Below are 19,179 nucleotides of genomic sequence, written 5' to 3'. Positions count from 1 at the left end.
GTAAAGTTTAAATTGGACTGACGGAGGTCAAGCTATTGAATGTTTTGCTAACTTTAGGCCTCAAACTAGTCTAGAGGTCTGTTACACAAAACAAGTTGACCAAACTCTGGGTTTCTGAGTAAGCTGTCATTAAATCCCTATTGACTAGTGGTGTAATGGATAACAAATCTCATGGTTCGGATTAGGCATGGGCCGGTATAAGATTCTGACTGTATGATAACCTTGGACAAAAATGTCACGATTTCAGGGTTTCGTGGTATTGTGATTACTGCTCTGAAATATATTCTTTTTTAACCTTTGAGTAAAAAATAAATAAATAAAAAAAATTCCCTTTTAAACAGAATATATCTTATTTTAACAGTAAACATTTCAGGCTAAATTATTCATTGACTTCTGCTGTCTTCATTTACTTCAAAAACAGATTTTCTTTATACAATTTAAAACAGCATCTTAGGAGATCTTTTCTGCTGGATATACTGCTATCCAAAAAAAAAAAAAAGTCAATAAAAATCTTATACATATCTTAGAAATGGTATAGCAGAAAATTTGGATGGTTTTAAAACCTTGACTTTTCCAAACTGCGGTATACCTTCATTTTAATATTATATTATATTTTCATTTTTATATTATTATTTTTTATATATTCATTTTGTTCCACTAAATAGGGTCATAACAATCATGTTTATGACAGATTTATGACTAAGTTATGTTTATGATTAAGTTATGTTTTCTTTATAATAGAGCTGCAACTAAAGATTATTTTTGTAATTGAAAAGTTGGGCAATTGTTTTTTTTTATTAGTTAATTAATCGGATAAAACTAAATACTGTCTTAAACAGTTTCTGTAAAATTAGGGTATTATTTACGTATAAACATCTACTTTTAAGAATGCAAAGGCCACATATTCAGTTTAATAAATTTTAATTTTGACATTTTGGACCTCTGAAAAACAAAGTTTGTTTTTAAACACTAAAACTTCTCTAAATACCCAAAATACAAATAAACAAATAAAAGCAAAACGATAGTTGTACTCCTATCATATTCACATTACGAAATTAAGACATAAACATGCTGACAATAAGATATTAAGCAGCAGGATGTATTGACATATCAAAATTATAAAAATGAAACAACAAACTCTTACTATTATTAAAAAATATGGTGGCACAGTGGCTTGTTGGTTAGCACTATCGCCTCACAACAAGAAGGTCGCTGGTTCGAGTTGGTATTTCTGTGTGGAGTTTGCATGTTCTCCCTTCGTTCGCCTGGGTTTCCTCCGGGTGCTCCGGTTTCCCCCACAGTCCAAAGACATGCGGTACAGGTGAATTGGGTAGGCTAAAATTGTCCATAGTGTATGAGTGTGTATGAGTGTGTATGTGTTTCCCAGTGATGGGTTGCAGCTGGAAGGGCATCCGCTGCATAAAACATAGGCTGGATAAGTTGGCGGTTCATTCCGCTGTGGCGACCCCAGATCAATAAAGGGACTGAGCCGAAAAGAAAATTAATGAATGAATGAAAAAAGGCATAATAACAACTATGTTTATGACGGATTTATAACAAGTTATGTTTTCTTGATAATAAGGCTGCAACTAACGATTATTTTCATAATTGAAAAGTTGGGCGATTTTTTTTTTATTTATTTATTTTTTTTTATTTTTTATTTTTAGTTGATTAATTGGATCAAACTAAATACTTATATTTAATAAATAATTCTAAATACTTATATTATATAAATAATTTCCTCTTGGTGCTCTGGTTTCCCCCACAGTCCAAAGACATAGGTTAAATTTACAAAATTGACCGTAATGTATGAGTGAGTGTGTGTGAATGTAAGAGTGTATGGGTGTTTCTTAGTACTGGGTTCTGGCTGGAAGGGTATCTGCTGCGTAAAACATATGCTAGAATAGTTGGCAGTTCATTCCGCTGTGGTGACCCCTGAAATGAATTTCTTTTTGAAACAGAGGTAGAAATCAGCTAATACTAATATTCTACTGCTGCTGTGGTTTGCCTGTTTTAAGTATGTGGCATCTCACTCTATTAGTTTAATTTAAGCTAATTTAAGTATAGTATTACCTTAAGTCTCTTAAAAATACCAGAGGATGTGACCTTTTTATAACGGTGCACTCTCTGCTACAATATGTGCTGCAAATTCTGAAAAAGTTGAAGTCATTTGACTATTAGCCTAGTAAAATCATTCATGTATTTTCAGTAAAATGTTATTCTAGCTAGATTTTCAGTGCTTATTTGAGAGAATGTGGAGATTTGTTGTTGAAACACTCATAAGCTGAGTCAGGTTACCACAGCATAACAACAAGGTGTTCGGCCTGCAGCAGACCACTAGCACTTCATGCTATGAAGACCATTTTGGTTCTTTTTAAACAGTGTCTTATGGTGGCCAGATGGCAAGTGGGCTGCTTTGCTTATTTTAAAGCATGGTGAAATGTGAATTATTGGCTGAAGCCATGTGTTTTCTGTACCATGGCCTTGTCGTCTAACTTCATGTGTTATATTTAAGTGCTGACTGTTGCATTGCAATAATATGGGTTCATTTTCATTTGGTTTCCATTAGCTTTTAAAGAGTTCAGTGCGTAATGCGCCACACACTACCCAACTACATCTTTTACCAGTTAAACAACCTTGTCTGAGTGCAACTGCTGGGTGAAGGCTGGAAAATGGTGTCATCATTGTTGCCTTTGAGCATTTGGTGGTCTTGGGCTTAGGCCTAGTTTATAAAATCCTTTGAAAAGGCATTACAGGCCGGTGGGTTTCTTTGGACGTGCGATGCTTACACACTTTTTCCCTTGTAGTTAAAGAATGAGGTCACAAGCCAGAGGGTGAGAGGACACACAGTATATATATATATATATATATATATATATATATATATATATATATATATATATATACATACATACAAATAACGGCAACTTTAGAATGCGAAAGTAAAACCTGAAGTCTGGACATTTTAGGAGATTCAGAAACTTCCATCGAATGCATTTTGGCGGAAAAGGTGCGTCTCAGTGGGTTTGCAGTGCACGTGAGAATTTCTGTATGAGTGACAGATCGCACACACATAGAACCAGCAGTAGGAAATGTGCAGAGCGAGAGAAGAATTTTTTTTTTTTGAGATGGCTGTCAAATTGACGCTGATTCAGGCTTCTGGATGGGATGAAATTAAGTTTGCTATTGCGCCACCCAGTGGACACATTTGGAACAGCAGTATATTTACTAAAAAAATTCAGCTCACAGAATCATCTCGTGGGCCGCATTAAATTCGTTTGCGGGCCTGATACTGCCCTCGGGCCGTAAGTTTGACATCCCTGGTCTAGGGGGTCGAATCGAGATTGCGATCTTTTTTTGATTAGTTGTGCAGCTCTACTAACTATATTCTGATTGTAAACAGAGTTTAAAACTATTCTCATTTCATCGCAAGTTTTTTGTCTGGCTTAAAAATGTTCTGTGCATGCACATGATCAATTGTGCGTTATGAAAGCGACTTGATATTGGCTTGAAAGTCTGCCTACCTCATTTAATAGCAGTATGCAGTGGGTTATGGCTATTATATACAGTAACAGTGAAACCCAGAACTCTTTTCCAACAACAAACAACAACCAGATGTGCTGTTCAGTATGGCTGTCACACAGACGACACTGTGCATTTTCAGAAGAGATCCCCCTCAAGCTACTACTATAAAAGGCCTTGTTTCCTTCTTTTCTAATCTTTTCATTCCTTCTCGGAGGAAAGAGAGATTGCTTTCATTCAGGATATTTGCCACGTGGAAGAGAATGAGTCCGAGGCTCAGTAGAGCTCTTTTCTACTCTCTCTGGTGCTCCAAAATGACCATATTAATGTCATTCATATCAAAGTACACATTATCTCCTGGTTTATTATGTTGATTTTACTCCTTAGAACCCTAATGGTTATAGCGATGTTGAGTGAGAGCGCTCAGTTTATTGCACAAAAACTACATGAGTCAATATAGTCATGTTTATTTGGAGTTTCTGAAAAGCTTAGGCCTTTAAATTATCGTTTATTATCGAGTGTTCCTTTCAAAATGAGTAGAAACAGGATGTCTGCAAACATCCTAGCAGCATCAGGTTATGTTTGAGCATGTGGGATCTTGCCAGGTCTACAGGTGGTGTGAACATTGCCAGGAATTGTCTTGCAGTATTTATTTGTAAGCAGCGTTTTCCATTCGCTCGAAGTTCTTCTCTTTATGTGCACACCACTTGGATGGCAGCCTACACATTTTTTCACTAATGGAAGGCAAAGTCCAACTCTTGCTGCTCCGTTATATCAAAGATAATGTAATGAGTAAAGTGCTTTTCTGAAAATGCCAGACATTTGTAATCAAGATAAAAGAGAGATACTAATATAAAGACCTACGTTATTTTTATTATTATTTTAGTATAATTTATGCCACATGCACATGCTGAATAAACAGTTTCATTCTTTTCTATCGGTTTAGTCCCTTATTTCTCAGGGGTCGCCACAGTGGAATGAACCACCAACTATTCCAGCATATGTTTCACACAGCGGATGCCCTTCCAGCTGCAATCCAGTATTGGGAAACACCTATACACTCTCACATTCATACACTATGGCCAATTTTGTTTATCCAATTCACCTATAGCGCATCTCTTTGGACTTGTTGGGGAAACCGGAGCACCCGAAGAAAACCCACGCCAACATGGGGAGAATATGCAAACTCCACACAGAAATGCCATCTGGCCCAGTCTGGACTCGAACCAGCGACCTTCTTGCTGTGAGGCGACACCACCATGCCACCATATCCAATTTCATTCATTCATTCCTTTTTCTTCGGCTTAGTTCCTTATTTATCAGGAGTCACCACAGTGGAATGAACCACCAACTATTCCATTATATGTCTTACGCAGCAGATGCACTTCCAGCCGCAACCCAGTACTGGGACACCAAGCAGCAACCTCCCGCTTTCCCTCAGGAAGCCAATAACTGGCAGCTAGCTCTCTGCAACTCTCACATGGTCACCCACTGAAGCTAAGCAGGGCTGCGCCCGGTCAGTACCTGGATGGGAGACCACATGGGAAAGCTAGGTTGCTGCCGGAAGAGGTGTTAGTGAGGCCAGCAGGGGGCAGCCAACCTGCAGTCTGTGTGGTTCCTAATGCCCCAGTATAGTGACAGGGACGCTATACTGCTCAGTGAGTGCCGTCTTTCGGATGAGACGTTAAACCGAGGTCCCGACTCTCTGTGGTCGTTAAAGATCCCAGGATGTCCTTCGAAAAAGAGTAGGGGTTTAACCCCGGCGTCCTGGCCAAATCTGCCCACTGGCCTCTGTCCATCATAGCCTCCTAACCCTCCCCATATTCAATTGGCTTCATCACTATCTTCTCTCCACCAATCAGCTGGTGTGTGGTGTGCAGTCTGGCGCAAAATGGCTGCCGTCGCGTCATCCAGGTGGCCAACTTTACAGCAGAAAAAACACAGCCTGGTACAAAAAAAAATTTGGTTAATACAGTTAATATTACCCTTCATCACAACTGTGAGGGGGGTGAATTTTTTTTAGAACTCATCTGTTTCCTATATATTAAGTTATATTAAGTTTGCATAATTAAGGGCGTGGCCACTTGAGTGACAGCTAGGTCTCGTTGGTCGCCGTCACATCACCTCAGCTGAATCCTGCAGATTAGCCACTGAACTCGGCATATTTATTGTATTTCTGTGTTGTTTTATGTGGCTTTACACAGTCAACTGCCTTTTGGACTTGTTTCCTACAATTATTAGATATCATGGCATGCTGAGTTCACTTAATTGTGCTTACAAACCATTCACGTGGCCTCCGTTTCCCATGTGAGTAAAAAGTTATATACTTATATACCATCTCTATACATGTATTTGTTTTATTTAAGATCATTTATCGTTTATATTTATATTTAGAGCTGTAATGCACTCCAGAATCTGTCAGATTGATTAGCTGTAGGCTCTAGAACAGTCATCTGAAGCGTTGTCATACAGTGTTATGCTGGATTTCATCAATAGTCTTGCATTAACTAACACAGACTATATCTGAAGTGTTTGGAAGTAATTTGCGTTTTCCTCCTGTTGAAAAAAGGCATAAGAACAATGTTTAGTGGCAATGTATTACTACAGTATTTTTAAAAGTCTAAACACTTTATTGATATAGTGTACAACCAAGCACAAGTGGTCAGAATACAAACGAGTCACAGGTGATAAAGTATTAAGCGTTCTCCCAAAGTAAAGTGTGTCTAAGCCAGGTCCAAGCAAAATGCCAACAGTGTCTGTAGCTCCGCTCACTCTCCGCCTCTTTGCCCTTGTTTGGTATCACGCCATGGGTGCGATGACGCGCGAACAAAATGGCGACGCGCCTACTTGTGGCTGCTTTTGCGCTCGTTAGAAACCTATGGGTGACGTCACGGACACTACGTCCATATATTTTACAGTCTATGGGAAACACCCACACACTTTCAAATTCACACACACTCATGCACTACGGCCAATTTAGCTCATCCTATTCACTTATAGTGCATGTATTTGGACTGTGGGGGAAACCGGAGCACCTGGAGGAAAATTGGCTAAAATTGACTTAGTGGCCACTTAACAGTAGATGTGTTTCCATAATTGTTTAAGTACATCAGATTAGATTCAAATTCACTAATAATTAGACTGTATGAGCATCTTGGCATTTCCGTTCAGCATTCTTTGTGTCACAGCACATCCTACAATGCGCATAATAACAATAGGTGGATGGAAACAGAGCCACTGCCTTCATCCAGTAAGGGGATTACTGTCTTGTTTGAGAGCTCTTTCAGTGTCAGCAGGTAGATATTTAACACTAAATGAGTCTTTTTGTCATGATTTTCCCTCCCTTCTTCTCTTTCAGGGACCACCAGGACCTCCGGGCCAGCCAGGATTACCGGGAAAGAGAGGTCCCCGGGTAAGTGTGTCACAATCTTTCACTTACTTTCTCATGTCTATTTTTCTTAGCCCTGGCTTAAGTGATCTAAGTATCCACTTCAGTCTGCCTAATAATTCTCTGCATCTTTTGTCTGCCAGATGTGGATTTAAAGGTGATAAAATTGGCATTTGGACATTGCTCATCACTGGCAGTTACGCAGTAAACCACTATGTTTCAGTTTCAATATCACTCTAATAGTTACAGCAATTTTACTAGTAAACCAGAATAACATGTCTGGGGACTCAGAAGGGCTTAAAACATTTTAAAGTAAGCTATTGGTTTAATAGTCCATGTGTTTAAAATATTTCATAGAATTTATGCCTGTATGTATTTTTAGTGGGTCTTAGGAACATGGAACTAATAGTAGTCTATGATTAATGGCTGAGCTTAGTTACCACTAAACCCTTACGACCCATATCTGAGTCTAAAACCTGTACATTTACATTTAGTCATTTAGCAGATGCTTTTGTCCAAATCTAATTACAATTGAGGAGGCATTCAGCGATTCAACAAGAAGAGGCAATACACACAAGAAGTGCTAGTTATACAAAGTAACCTGTTTGTAGAATTTAGTGCTAGAGTAGGAGTGTTTTTTTAGAGGGAGGGAGAAAAAGTGAAACAAACAAATTGACAAAACATTAAAATATAATTATGATGAAAAACCAAAAACTGAATTCAACCTCCAGACTAAACTTCAATGTTATTCGGCCCTAAACAGAACCACACAGCTGGCAAATTGTTTATCATTAAAACAATTAAAAGAAAAACACGTCCTTTCTAAATATCGCCTCTGTGATCATGACCTAGAAATAGAAAAGGGCAGACATAAAAAATCCTGGACTCCTAAAGAACAGAGATTATGTAAACAGTGTGACACAAACCAAATAGAGGATGAAACACACCTCCTTCTGTTTTGCCCCACATACACCACGACTAGAAAAATATTTTTTCACCTATTTGAAACATTGACTAATTCATTTATTAATTTAAATGTCTCAGAAAAACTTTACCATGTAGAGAGGATGAATTGACATATAGACTAGCTGTAAAATATGTATTATTATTATTATTATTATTATTATTATTATTATTATTATTATTATTATTATTATTATTATTATTATTATTATTGTTGTTGTTGTTGTTATATTTATCAAATGTTTTCTGTCTTTTTTTGTTATTTCTTATCTGCTGTATTATTATTTTATTTATTTATTTATGTATTTATTTATTTATTTATTTATTTATTTATTTATTTATTTGTTTATTTATTTATTTATTTATTAATTTATTAATTAATTAATTAATTTATTTATTTATTTATTCATTTATTGTTTTGATTTTTTTAATGTCATGCCAATAAAGCAACTTGAACTTGAGAGAAAGTGCTTAAGAGAAAGTGCTTTTACAGGTGAGGATGTTATTCACTGGGGTTCAGGTGTTCCCAGAAGAGATTGCTTTGTAGCTGTCCTTTGAAGGATACCAGTGACTCCACAGTCTGAGTGGGAAGATCATTCCACCAGTGTGGAACATTAAATGAAAAGGTTTTGGAAAGTGACTAGGCCCACTCCAATTCTACCCCTACCTCTTCCCAATTCTCTTTAGCTTGAAGGCGTAGGGCTAAGGGGAAAGGCTAGATACACTTTGAAACAGAGATCTTTCAGGACTACACTCAAAACCAAGTGGTACGAACATTTCCCAGAATACATAGGCTTTATTTATCAGGGGTCGCCACAGCGGAATGAATTGCCAACGATTCCGGCTTATATTTTACACAGAGGATGCCCTTCCAGCTGCAACTCAGTACTGGGAAACACCCATACACACTAATTCACATACACACTCATGCACTACGGCCAATTCATCCGTTTCGTTTTACCCAATTCACCTATAGCGCATGTCTTTGGACTGTGGGAGGAAAGCAAAGCAAACCCACGTGAACATGAGGAGAACATGCAAACTCCACACAGAAATGCCGAGTCGCTGACTCGAATGAGCAACCTTCTTGCTATGAGGCGACAGTGGTAACCACTGAGCCACCATCCCACCCCCTCTCTAAACACGACAACGACAAAAAGAGTCGTTTTGAGGCGTTGCGCTTTGCTGTTTAAATAGCAAATGCATTAGCGCTCATTTGTGCGCCCATAGGCGTTCTGGTCTAAAAAGGAAGGCGTTCTGAGGCGCACGGCTGGCGCGTTGCTATTTTGAGAAACCATAATAGATTTTTCATTAGACCAAAACTAACCCTGTCTAAACTCCGGCGCAGAGTTGCGCCTCGCTTACGCACTGCTTAATACGCACAAGAGAGCAATAGGCAAATATCTTTACATATGAAAACATTTAAAAATTAAGGATATATATAGGATATAATAAGAATAGATATAGAGTATAAATATAAAGGATTAAAATATTACAAAACATATTACTTTCTAGCCTACACAAATATGAAAAATCACTGCTTTATATCTTCTTCATCTTGGGAGGCTTTTTCAGTTAATTCATAACAATTTGCTTTTGTATAATGCTATTATTATTCGCACTATTATTTATTATATCCATATTTATATTTGTTTTGTTAAAAACAAGCTTAGATTTGGCCACCTGTCAGGTTTTAGAGCATATGGGGCACAGCATGTGTTTTAGGATATAACTCAGGTTTTTGAGCACATTTTGTTATTATTATTCATTTATTCATTTGCTGGAAATTAGAACTGAATTTAGAAATAGTTTTGAAACGAATATTTGCGCTTAACAAACAAAAGTATTTATTTATAGACTAATTGATGTCTGTGCGTAAAGGTTTCCCTATCCAAGAGCGAATGTGAAAGTAGTTCCATTATCTCTCATTCTCACGCAGTAGATGCTCTGTTTAACAGTTTTCTGTTAAAAAACTGTTAACTGTTAACTGTTTGCTTGTGAAATGCTCATTTTTTCCACTTAGACTTACTTTGAGTCCTGTAAATAGCGAATGCGCTCTTGGCGCGACGCAGCTTACTCTTAATGGGAATGGGAGATGAGACTCTAATTGGTTTATTCTCAAAACACACCTATAACTCATTAAGAAAATAAACTCAACCCTTTTAGACCATGCGCCAAGGCAGATTTCCCGTCCTTAAATTAGCAAAAACGTGTCCTGACACGCCCTGAAAGCATTTGCGCCCTGCGTTTTGCGCTCTGCACATAGACCGTCAAAATAGAGCCCTAAACTTTACTTTGGTCGAAACAGGATGTTTTAGTTAACTCTACTAAACTAGAATTACTCCAATTAAAACTAAATCCAAATGTAAAAATGAAACAGAAATGTAAAAAAAATAACAATAATAAAAGGTAAACTGAAATGTACAGTAAATGTAAAAATAATGGTGAAATAAAAATGCAAAACTACAAATACCCTGTAACTCAGTGAAGTCTGTCTTTGTTACAAACTGATCAGCAGGATGAGTAAGATGCTTGTAGAAATGGCTCTGTTTCCTCAGTGAGGTTGTAATTGAGAGTGAAAGAAAGAGCGAGACAATGAGATACTGTATCAGTTAGTCAGAGATTCAAAGAGACTTCCCTGGGTGGAAATCTAGATGTTTTGTGTGTAAGATACCTGCCCTAGCCTATGCGTCTGCCCTTTAAAGAGGCCCCTGATGGCTGGACTATGGGAACTCAATCTGTGGAGCTAAAGAAAGGACCCTTTGTAGCAGTCTTATTAAGGCATTTAAAGCCTCACCGGTGCTCACTGGATCTTAAGCTCTCCAGATTGGATGGTCAGGAGCCTTGGGATCCCATACCATTGCACTAAATGCAATAAAGTACCAAGAATATTCCATAAGACACCTGGAGCCTCAAGTATCAATGCTGCGTACGCACAAAAACTTTGCGTACGCCAGATTTCATGCTCACGTTTGGATTTACTAACGATGAAATAAACTTGAGAATGTGCTTTGGTCCAAGCCAACTTCATGTCTGGCACATGCATTTCTAGTGTTTGTTTGTTGTATTTCCATTTGCGACTCCTAGAGGCTATTGTGTTGAATTGCACACTACAAAGTATCTTTGAGCCATGCATTAGCAGCTCTATGGGACGGGATCATCCGCATGTCTAGCATGTTTATAAGGTTTCCATACCATGCAGTTGACCAGCCAAACATTAAAGTGCAACTTGCAGCGATTGCCGGTTTTCCTAATGTAATCAGAGCGATTGACTGCACGCACATTGCTATAAAGGCGCCATCTGAAGACGAATTTGCATACGTGAATCTGAAACATTTTCATTTAATAAATGTGCAAATAATATGTGATGCTCAGATGCACCTAACATAATACACACAGTAGGAAAAACCTGATATGTAGTGGGGGAAAAAAAGTTCATCAGACGCTGGATTCGAACCGAGTTCATGCTTGAGCGTGTCAGAACATGTTGCCATGCGCTTTATGAGCTACGCCACTCACGCTTATATAGACACTACAAAATTTTACACCTTTACATCGGACCATTTCTTTTTTTAATTCACTCACAGTGTGATGTTCAGACCCAACTTCATTAACTGCATCAGTTAAACTCTCCCACTCTATTTTTTCTTTTGTTATTAATTCTTGAGGACAAATTTGCAAATAACACAGTTTTTCTCCGTTCGACCTCCGAAAGGAGCCCCTCCAATTCACATTCTGTTCAATGTTTCTCTTTTTGCTTGCTTTTGCCATTGCTTTTTCGTTTGGTTTTGTCAAAGTAGAGTCATTACCATATTTATTAGGGGAGGAAGCAGGGAGGGGTTGTGCGCTCATGCACGTTCGCTCAGTTTTACGTTAATTCGGACCAGAGGCCACTGTCGACTGACTGTTTGACTGACCGAATGTTTGACTGACTGTGCGACCGATCGACCCACCCTCCTCCTTCCCTAAACCCAACCAATTTTATTGATTAACCCGCCCACCCACTTCCCTAAACCCAACCAAAAATTTTTAAAAGCAATCCAAAAAAAGAAAAGCCCTCGTCTGATTTTTATTACGTTTTACCACATTTTCATCCTGTTATTTACTTGTTTATTTTATTCTTTGGCTTCAGTTTTTGTCTTACTTGCTTTCTGGAATCGTTCTTCACTAGACTCTAACCCCGCCGTCATGGTCAACTCCTCTCTGCGTCTCAAGTCCACCGTTGAACATGGCGGGCTAATCGGACAAACTAGTTACAGCGGCCAGCTGGTCATACTGCCCCATGGCGTTTGTTTTTAAAATAAAATGCAGACATACTTTCCTCTGGCTACATAATTCACGATCTCCAGAAACGTAAATAGGGCTACGTTATGTTGAAAGAATCGCAAGGCAGGCGGCACAGTGGCTCAGTGGTCAGCACTGCTGTCGAAATATTTGAAAAAGCAAACAAAATAACAGGAGGGCTAACAAAATTGACTTCAACTGTGAATCCTAAAATTGAATCTCTAAAAAAAATAACATAAATTTGGAACAAAAACTGACAACTTTCCCTTGAAATTATTCCTATTTTGCTGCCAAATGATACGCGAGGTTGACAAAGCTTTAAAAATTCAAAGCAAGAGCCAAGAGTCAATGCTAAGCCTACTTGTCAAGGCAGCGCTGTTATTTATATATGACCCACCTGGGGTTCACTATGAGTGGGGCTCTTATTCATCGCTCATCCTGCTGAGTGCACACAAACCGCCCATATGGAGACACTTACAAGAAGCTCATGTACAGATTTCCACTTTGCTTTTTTTACGTCTGGTCAGGTTTTGCACATGTGGCGGTGGTTAGTGATCAGAAGAGATTGAGAGAGGAGTATCAAGAAAGCTATCAGGTTACATATTGGTTAATCTCTCGCGCTCCCTTTCAGTCCTCCAGCAGGCACTGGTGTGGGCAGACGCACGTGGTGGTTGTCACTTTCTGCCTCATATATTTGAGAATGGCTGATTTATGGTGGAGTTCCCTGACCTGGCTCAAAGGAGGCCCCTGCTAATGTTTACCCACGCTCTTGAGGGAATATTTTTGCCGGGCCTTGCTTCTTGAAAATGTTTTAAGTGAGGGTTTTTTAGCATTGGCAATGCAAAGAACTGGATTGTATACTCAACAAAAATATAAGCGCTTTATTAAATTTAAAAGATAAAAGATAAAATTTAAAAGATAAAATTTATTAGATTTTAAAGATAAATTTTTCTCAAAAATCATTCACACAATTGTATAAATATGTGTTGAACCTAGTTCACATTCATAAAATTTGATGCATCATGATTCTTCATTCATTCCTTCTTTAATTTTTTTTTGGATTCATTATTATTTCAGAGGTCGCCACAGTGGAATGAAGCACCAACTATTCCACACTCATTCACACACACAAAAACTCATACACCATGGCCAATTTAGTTAATCAATTCTCCTATAGCGCATGTCTTTGGACTGTGGGGGAAACCGGAGCATCAGGAGGAAACCCACACTAACATTGGTAGAACATGCAAACTCCACACAGAAATGCCAACTGGCCCAGTCGGGGCTCAAACCAGCGACCTTCTTGCTGTGAGGTGACAGTGCTAACCACTGAGCCCTTGTGCTACCCTATTAATATACCCTATTCAGCAATATTAATTAATTACATGTATTTACTTTATGGTTAGAATGTGGATTGGGGTTAAAATGTAGATTTGGTTTAAGGCTTGTTACATGTAATTATGCATAATTCATTGTAAGTACTATAGTAAGTGCATGGGACATATGCAGGGCCAGACGGAATCTGCGGACATTTTTTGCTATTTCTGCTGAGAATTTTGGTAAAAATCTGCGGATTTGTATGGAATTATTTTGGGAGTGTCCAGCGGAGTATCATAACTAAACCCTTAATATATTAAAAAAAAAGTAATAAATTACTGAATAAAAACTGAATAAATTCAGATTTACTCATTTACTCAAGTTAAAAAACAGAATTAATAATGGGCTAAAAATCTGCAGAAAATCTGCTGAAATTCTGCGGAATTCTGCACGCGCAGATTCCGTGTGGGCCTAGACATATGTGACTATGTCACCTTAAATGTAAGTGGTCAAACAATCCTCAAATTCATATCTGAGAATGATTTAGCTGAGAAAATTCTGGGTAATTGGTCGTAATTAATTTTCCCATTATGAAACACAGGGCGAACAACTCCACAGTGTTTCTTTCTACACAAATTCTGACCTCCAGTCCCTTTAAGAGCCACTAAACGTGCTGAATTAAGGTTGCGCCAATAAACTGTAAACAGTATTTCATTTGTGATTAATCTTTGTGTATATTTTCTAGAGGTCTTGGTTGGCAGTAATTCATCAAATGATGATTAAATGATAGAGAAGAGTTATAACCTGCGTAACTAGTGTATAAACAAAAATGAAATATGGTGGAGCACACTTTAGGCAATTTTAAAGTGCTGTTGAAGTGTCTGGATACTGTACAGTCCCACTAAAGTAGGCCGGATTGTAGTCTTGAATCCTTCACTACTTACTTAAAAGTGCTGTATGTAAGTTTTGACTCTTCTAAACCCAGCCAGAGTTCACAAGGGGGGCGCGGGAGAGGATAAGTGTTGAGGTAGAAAAAGGCATAAAAATGCTCCACTATTATATAGGGCTGTACAATTAATCCAAAATACGATTTCGATTTCAAACAATTATAAAAAAGCATTAATCAAGATAAACGATTATATGCATCTTATACCGCCCCCTTACCAGTTGTACACGTGTTGCGAAAGACCGCGTGCCTATGTGTGTGTGTGCTACACGCACACGCAGTCAGAAGCATGCGGCCGGTCAGCATTCGGACACTGAGACGAGCAGAGGAGCGCAGACATCTAAAGCCATCTTAACGTGAGCGCTTTAATGGTCAAATAGGTGTCAAAATGCGGTGTTTAGTGATTATTTATATTAACCCTCATTTGTGTAATAAACAAACGAGTTGAGGTTTAAAAGACGTGAAAGAGAAACCATTAAAGAGAAAGCGCAAAATATTCCTGCTACCGCCTGTTTTTATGATTAATCAAACAAGGAGAAAATGTTTCTCTGCTCTTGACTGAAGGATTTTTGTAGCTAAAGTGTTTTTCTTACAGTGGAGATGCTTAAAGCACAATTTGTTTTATATTTTTATTCTATTGTATTTATTTCCCTTTCCTTTGCAGGGTGGAAAATAACTGTGTGTATACACTTGAAGTCAGAATTATTAGCCCTCCTGAATATTAGCAACCCTTTTCCTGCCCAATTTCTGTGTAATGGAAAGAAGTTTTTTTTAAACTTATTTCTGAACATAATAGTTTTGATATCTCATGTCTAATTACTGATTTCTTTTATCTTTGCTATGATGACAGCACACATAATATTTTACTAGATATTTTTTCAAAATACAACCATTCAAATTAAAGTGCAATTCAAAGGCTTAATTAGGGTAATTAGGCAAGTCATTGTATAACAGTAGTTTCTTCTGCAGACAATCAAAAATATATATTGCTTAAGGGGGCTAATAATATTGACCTTAAAATAGGTTTTAAAATATTTAAACCTGCTTTTATTCTAGCTAAAATAAAACAAATAAGCCTAGAAGAAGAAAAAAATATTAGAGAAAATACTGTTAAATTCCTTGTTCTGTTAAACATAGTTTGGGAAATATTTATAAAAAAAAAATTCTCAGCAGCGCTAATAATTTTGACTTTAACTGATAATCGTTTTGAATAATTGTGATTACAATTATGACCAAAGTAATCGTGATTATGATTTTTCCCAAAATCAGCCCTACTATTATATATGTATTTTTAAGTACCAAAAAAAAAAAAAATCAACACACATGCTTAAAATTCCAACATAATAGTAAAAATAATTAAAATAAATAACTTTAAATTATTTTTTACATTTTGCTCACTTGCGCAATGTGCTTGTCCAACTTCTCGTAAAGGCAAAATCAAAACAAAAATGGCAGAGAAACGTCAATGCAATGATTCTTCAGAGGCGAAGAAAAGCCAAGAAAAGATAAGACAAAGCCTATCTAAATACACATAAACACACACATACAGTAAATATATATATATATATATATATATATATATATATATATATATATATATATATATATATATATATATATATATACATATATATATATACGGCACATATGTTTGTGCGTGCGTGTGTATTTATATGGTGGGGGGGCTCCAATGTTTGTATTTGTTCATGGGGGGGGCCCCAGAGAAAAAGTTTGGGAACCACTGTTCTAAAGCATAAAAATACCACAATATGTCTGCAGATATTTAAGAAACATGCTAAGTCAACATTCTTGTTTATCTGAAATACAATGCTAAAGTCAGATATTCTGCTTTGAAAATATGCATTACATGCCGAAATTTCTATTTTTATTTTGGTCATTTAACCTGCATAATGCCAGTTTAGCCAATTATATTTCAGCACCCCTGGTTGCCTTTATGGGAAACAGAGTATTTGATTCATTCAGTCAAGAAGACTCTCAAAGTATGCGTCTTTGACTGAAATGCAACAGTGGCAGACTGCGAAATGAGACACAGATTCAGAGTTCCACATGAGTGGGTTATTAGTTAGCAAATTATATAAATATTACGAACTTAATCATTATGTGAGCAGGTTACACGGTAACCCGTGTTCTAAGAACACACTGTGTAATGAGATTTGCAGTGATAAGCAATTTGGTGGTTTGCACAAATTTAAACACAGCCCTTCAGAAGCAGAGAATAGTGCACTTACTGCACTCCAACGAAATGGTAAGGTTATAAAATGCAACCCAGGCTCATTGTGGAAACGTAGCCCCGCGGACGTTTCTGGAGACCGCAAAATACGTCCCAGGAGGTACGTATTCGATCAGTTTTTGTTTTTCGCAAATCCGCGAGAGGCCGCTGTGCACGCTTTTTCACATCTCGAATGCCTCTCAGGAGCACGCACCTTTCTCGCCCACGCTGTTCTCGCGTGAAAAGCCGCCGGAGGCCGCTGTAGAGCGACCGTCCGTCTGTCTGACTGACTGGCTGAATGACTGAACGATCGACTGGGCGGCCAGCCAATCGCCCGACCCAGCCGCCCTCCTCCTTCCCTAAACCCAAGCGACGATTTGCAAAAGTCGTTCAGAAAAAAAGCAGAAGCCCTCGACCGATTTTGACTGCGTTTTCGGATCTCGTCCCGTCGCGAACTCGTTTGCTTTTATTCTTTGGATTCTGTTTTTCATCTTACCTGATTTCTGGAATCGCTCTTCCCAGGACTCGATCCCGATTGTCGCCGTGGCGGGCTCCTCCTCCCTCCGGGACTCCGCTCCGCCGATGTAACACTGCGAGCTAAGCAGACAAACTGGTCTAAGTGTCATGTAAAATGGCATTCAAACTCACCTTATTAGCATTTAACACTGAATAAAGCACACGAGGAGATCACTGCTTTTTTTGTTGTTGTTAATTTTTTGTTGTTCGGCTGCAAGAAATAGAAGCCGCTTCTAAAATATACATTTCAAGTGTCGGTTAGAACCAAAACTTATAATATGGAAAATTTTACTTTCATCATGTGCTATTGCTTTTAGATAGAACACTATTTAATCAGCCTTATATCAGCCCTTAGGCTTGTTAAGCCTGGTTTATACTTCTGTGTCAAGTGATCGACGTGACCCACGGCGCATGCAATTTGCGTCGCCGACGGCCATGATGAGTGCTATGCGTCCATGCGTAGGCTGCTTAAAGAAGTATAAATCAGCCCATAGTCGGGCACGCTCCTGTTTATGTCGGCAATCTGGCAACCTGCACTTGCGTGTGTTTTGAAACAGGAGTGCAGGTGTCAAATTTACAAACTATATCTTTAAGATAATTGAGAATTGCATCATGCAGATTACATTCACCACACTTTTAGTGCTTATATTCATAATTGGTGCATATGAAAATAAACATCAGCAGTCAGTTATACTTTAATTAAAAAGTGAGAAAGTTTTGCACTAAAAGTGACGAGTTGACTTTACTTAAGAACTGTTAAGTTGACTTAACTTAATTTGTATAATTATGCAGAAAGTCAATCTACTTAAAAACTTAAAGGCAATTTTTACAATTAACTATGATTACAGTCAACTTATTGATTTTTACAGTGCATTAACAAAATATGTCACAACAACAATCAATCAATCAATCAATCAATCAATCAACCAATCCATCAATCCATCAATCCATCAATCCATCAATCAAAACTCTATTTTCCATAAAATATTAAAAATGTTTAAACAAATGTGTGTTTTTTTGTTTGTTTGTTTAAAAGAGTGATAAATTGCAGTGTATATATAAACAGAAGCAGTATCTGGCTGCATTTATGTTAGCAATATTTACTTAATTAACTTGACCTTAATGCAGTGATGAATCTGCAGTGGCAGCTCAGTGAATGTCTCAAAAGCATGTGCATGTGGATGCATTTATAGATCTAAAACAAAAAGTCATAAAAAAGAAAAAAAAGAGAATGGAATAAAAATCACATTAAGTCAGGGCAATTAATCAATAGACTTATAGGGGAGCTTTTTTAACTTTAGTCCTTTAAAGTTGCCTGTCAGAATCGTAGAAAAGCAGCTTAGTTCAAGTTAAGGAACAGAGAAATACCTCATACGCGTTTTATTATTCTGGCGCTTGTGAGAAGTACGTAAGTAGCACAGTTTGCCCAAGGCATACATTCAGAAAATTGTCCTCCACTTAACAAGAAAGTGTTGTGTGTTAAAAGGTACTTCTGGCATATGCTTTGGCATAAAACATATGGACATGGTTTACTTCATTAGCTCACTTTTCCAGCGGTGACCAGGGGGCTTGAGGAGAAAGAGAACGAGAAGGACAGCTGACTTATATGCTCTTTTAACAAAGCAGACCAAATGGAAGTGATCTTAAACAACAAACTGCAAAACCCAATGGCCATAATGAAGATGTGATAACTGATACTGATGTTACACTCAATAGTTTTATGTTCAATCCACCTAAATGTGTAAAAACTGAGTTAAATTATTTCCTTCATGTTGTCCCAACAAAAGTCAGTTGCGTGGAACCCAGCATTTTTGTTCTAACGCAAATCGATTTAGATATCTTAAAGGTGCAGTATGTAAGTTTGACACCCAGTGGTTGAACTAGGTATTGCACTTCTGGTTCAAAATACATTTTCACATGGCTCCTCCTCTGACGAGTCCACGCAAGCGCAGGTTGCCAGATTGACGACACCAATAGGAGGGTGCCTGACTATCAAGCCTAAATGCTGATTTA

General features: G+C 37.8%; 1 protein-coding gene across 10 annotated transcripts in view; it reads left to right on the top strand.

The window, feature by feature from the left end:
• Nucleotides 1-19,179, top strand: part of col27a1b (collagen, type XXVII, alpha 1b) — a 147,200-nt gene that overhangs the window by 18,072 nt on the left and 109,949 nt on the right. For all 10 annotated transcript variants that reach the window (XR_012405978.1, XR_012405979.1, XR_012405980.1 and 7 more), the window contains 1 exon segment: nucleotides 6,881-6,934. Coding sequence is in view for 2 of the 10 variants with exons in the window: in NM_001080575.1 (NP_001074044.1) it covers nucleotides 6,881-6,934 (54 nt within the window). In the remaining 8 variants the exon portion in view is untranslated.

The sequence above is a fragment of the Danio rerio genome, chromosome 5 (genome assembly GCF_049306965.1).
Source record: "Danio rerio strain Tuebingen ecotype United States chromosome 5, GRCz12tu, whole genome shotgun sequence".
NCBI classification, from domain to species: Eukaryota; Metazoa; Chordata; class Actinopteri; order Cypriniformes; family Danionidae; genus Danio; species Danio rerio.
Note: the sequence above shows the minus strand (reverse complement) of the source record. Positions and strands in the feature narration are given on the sequence as shown.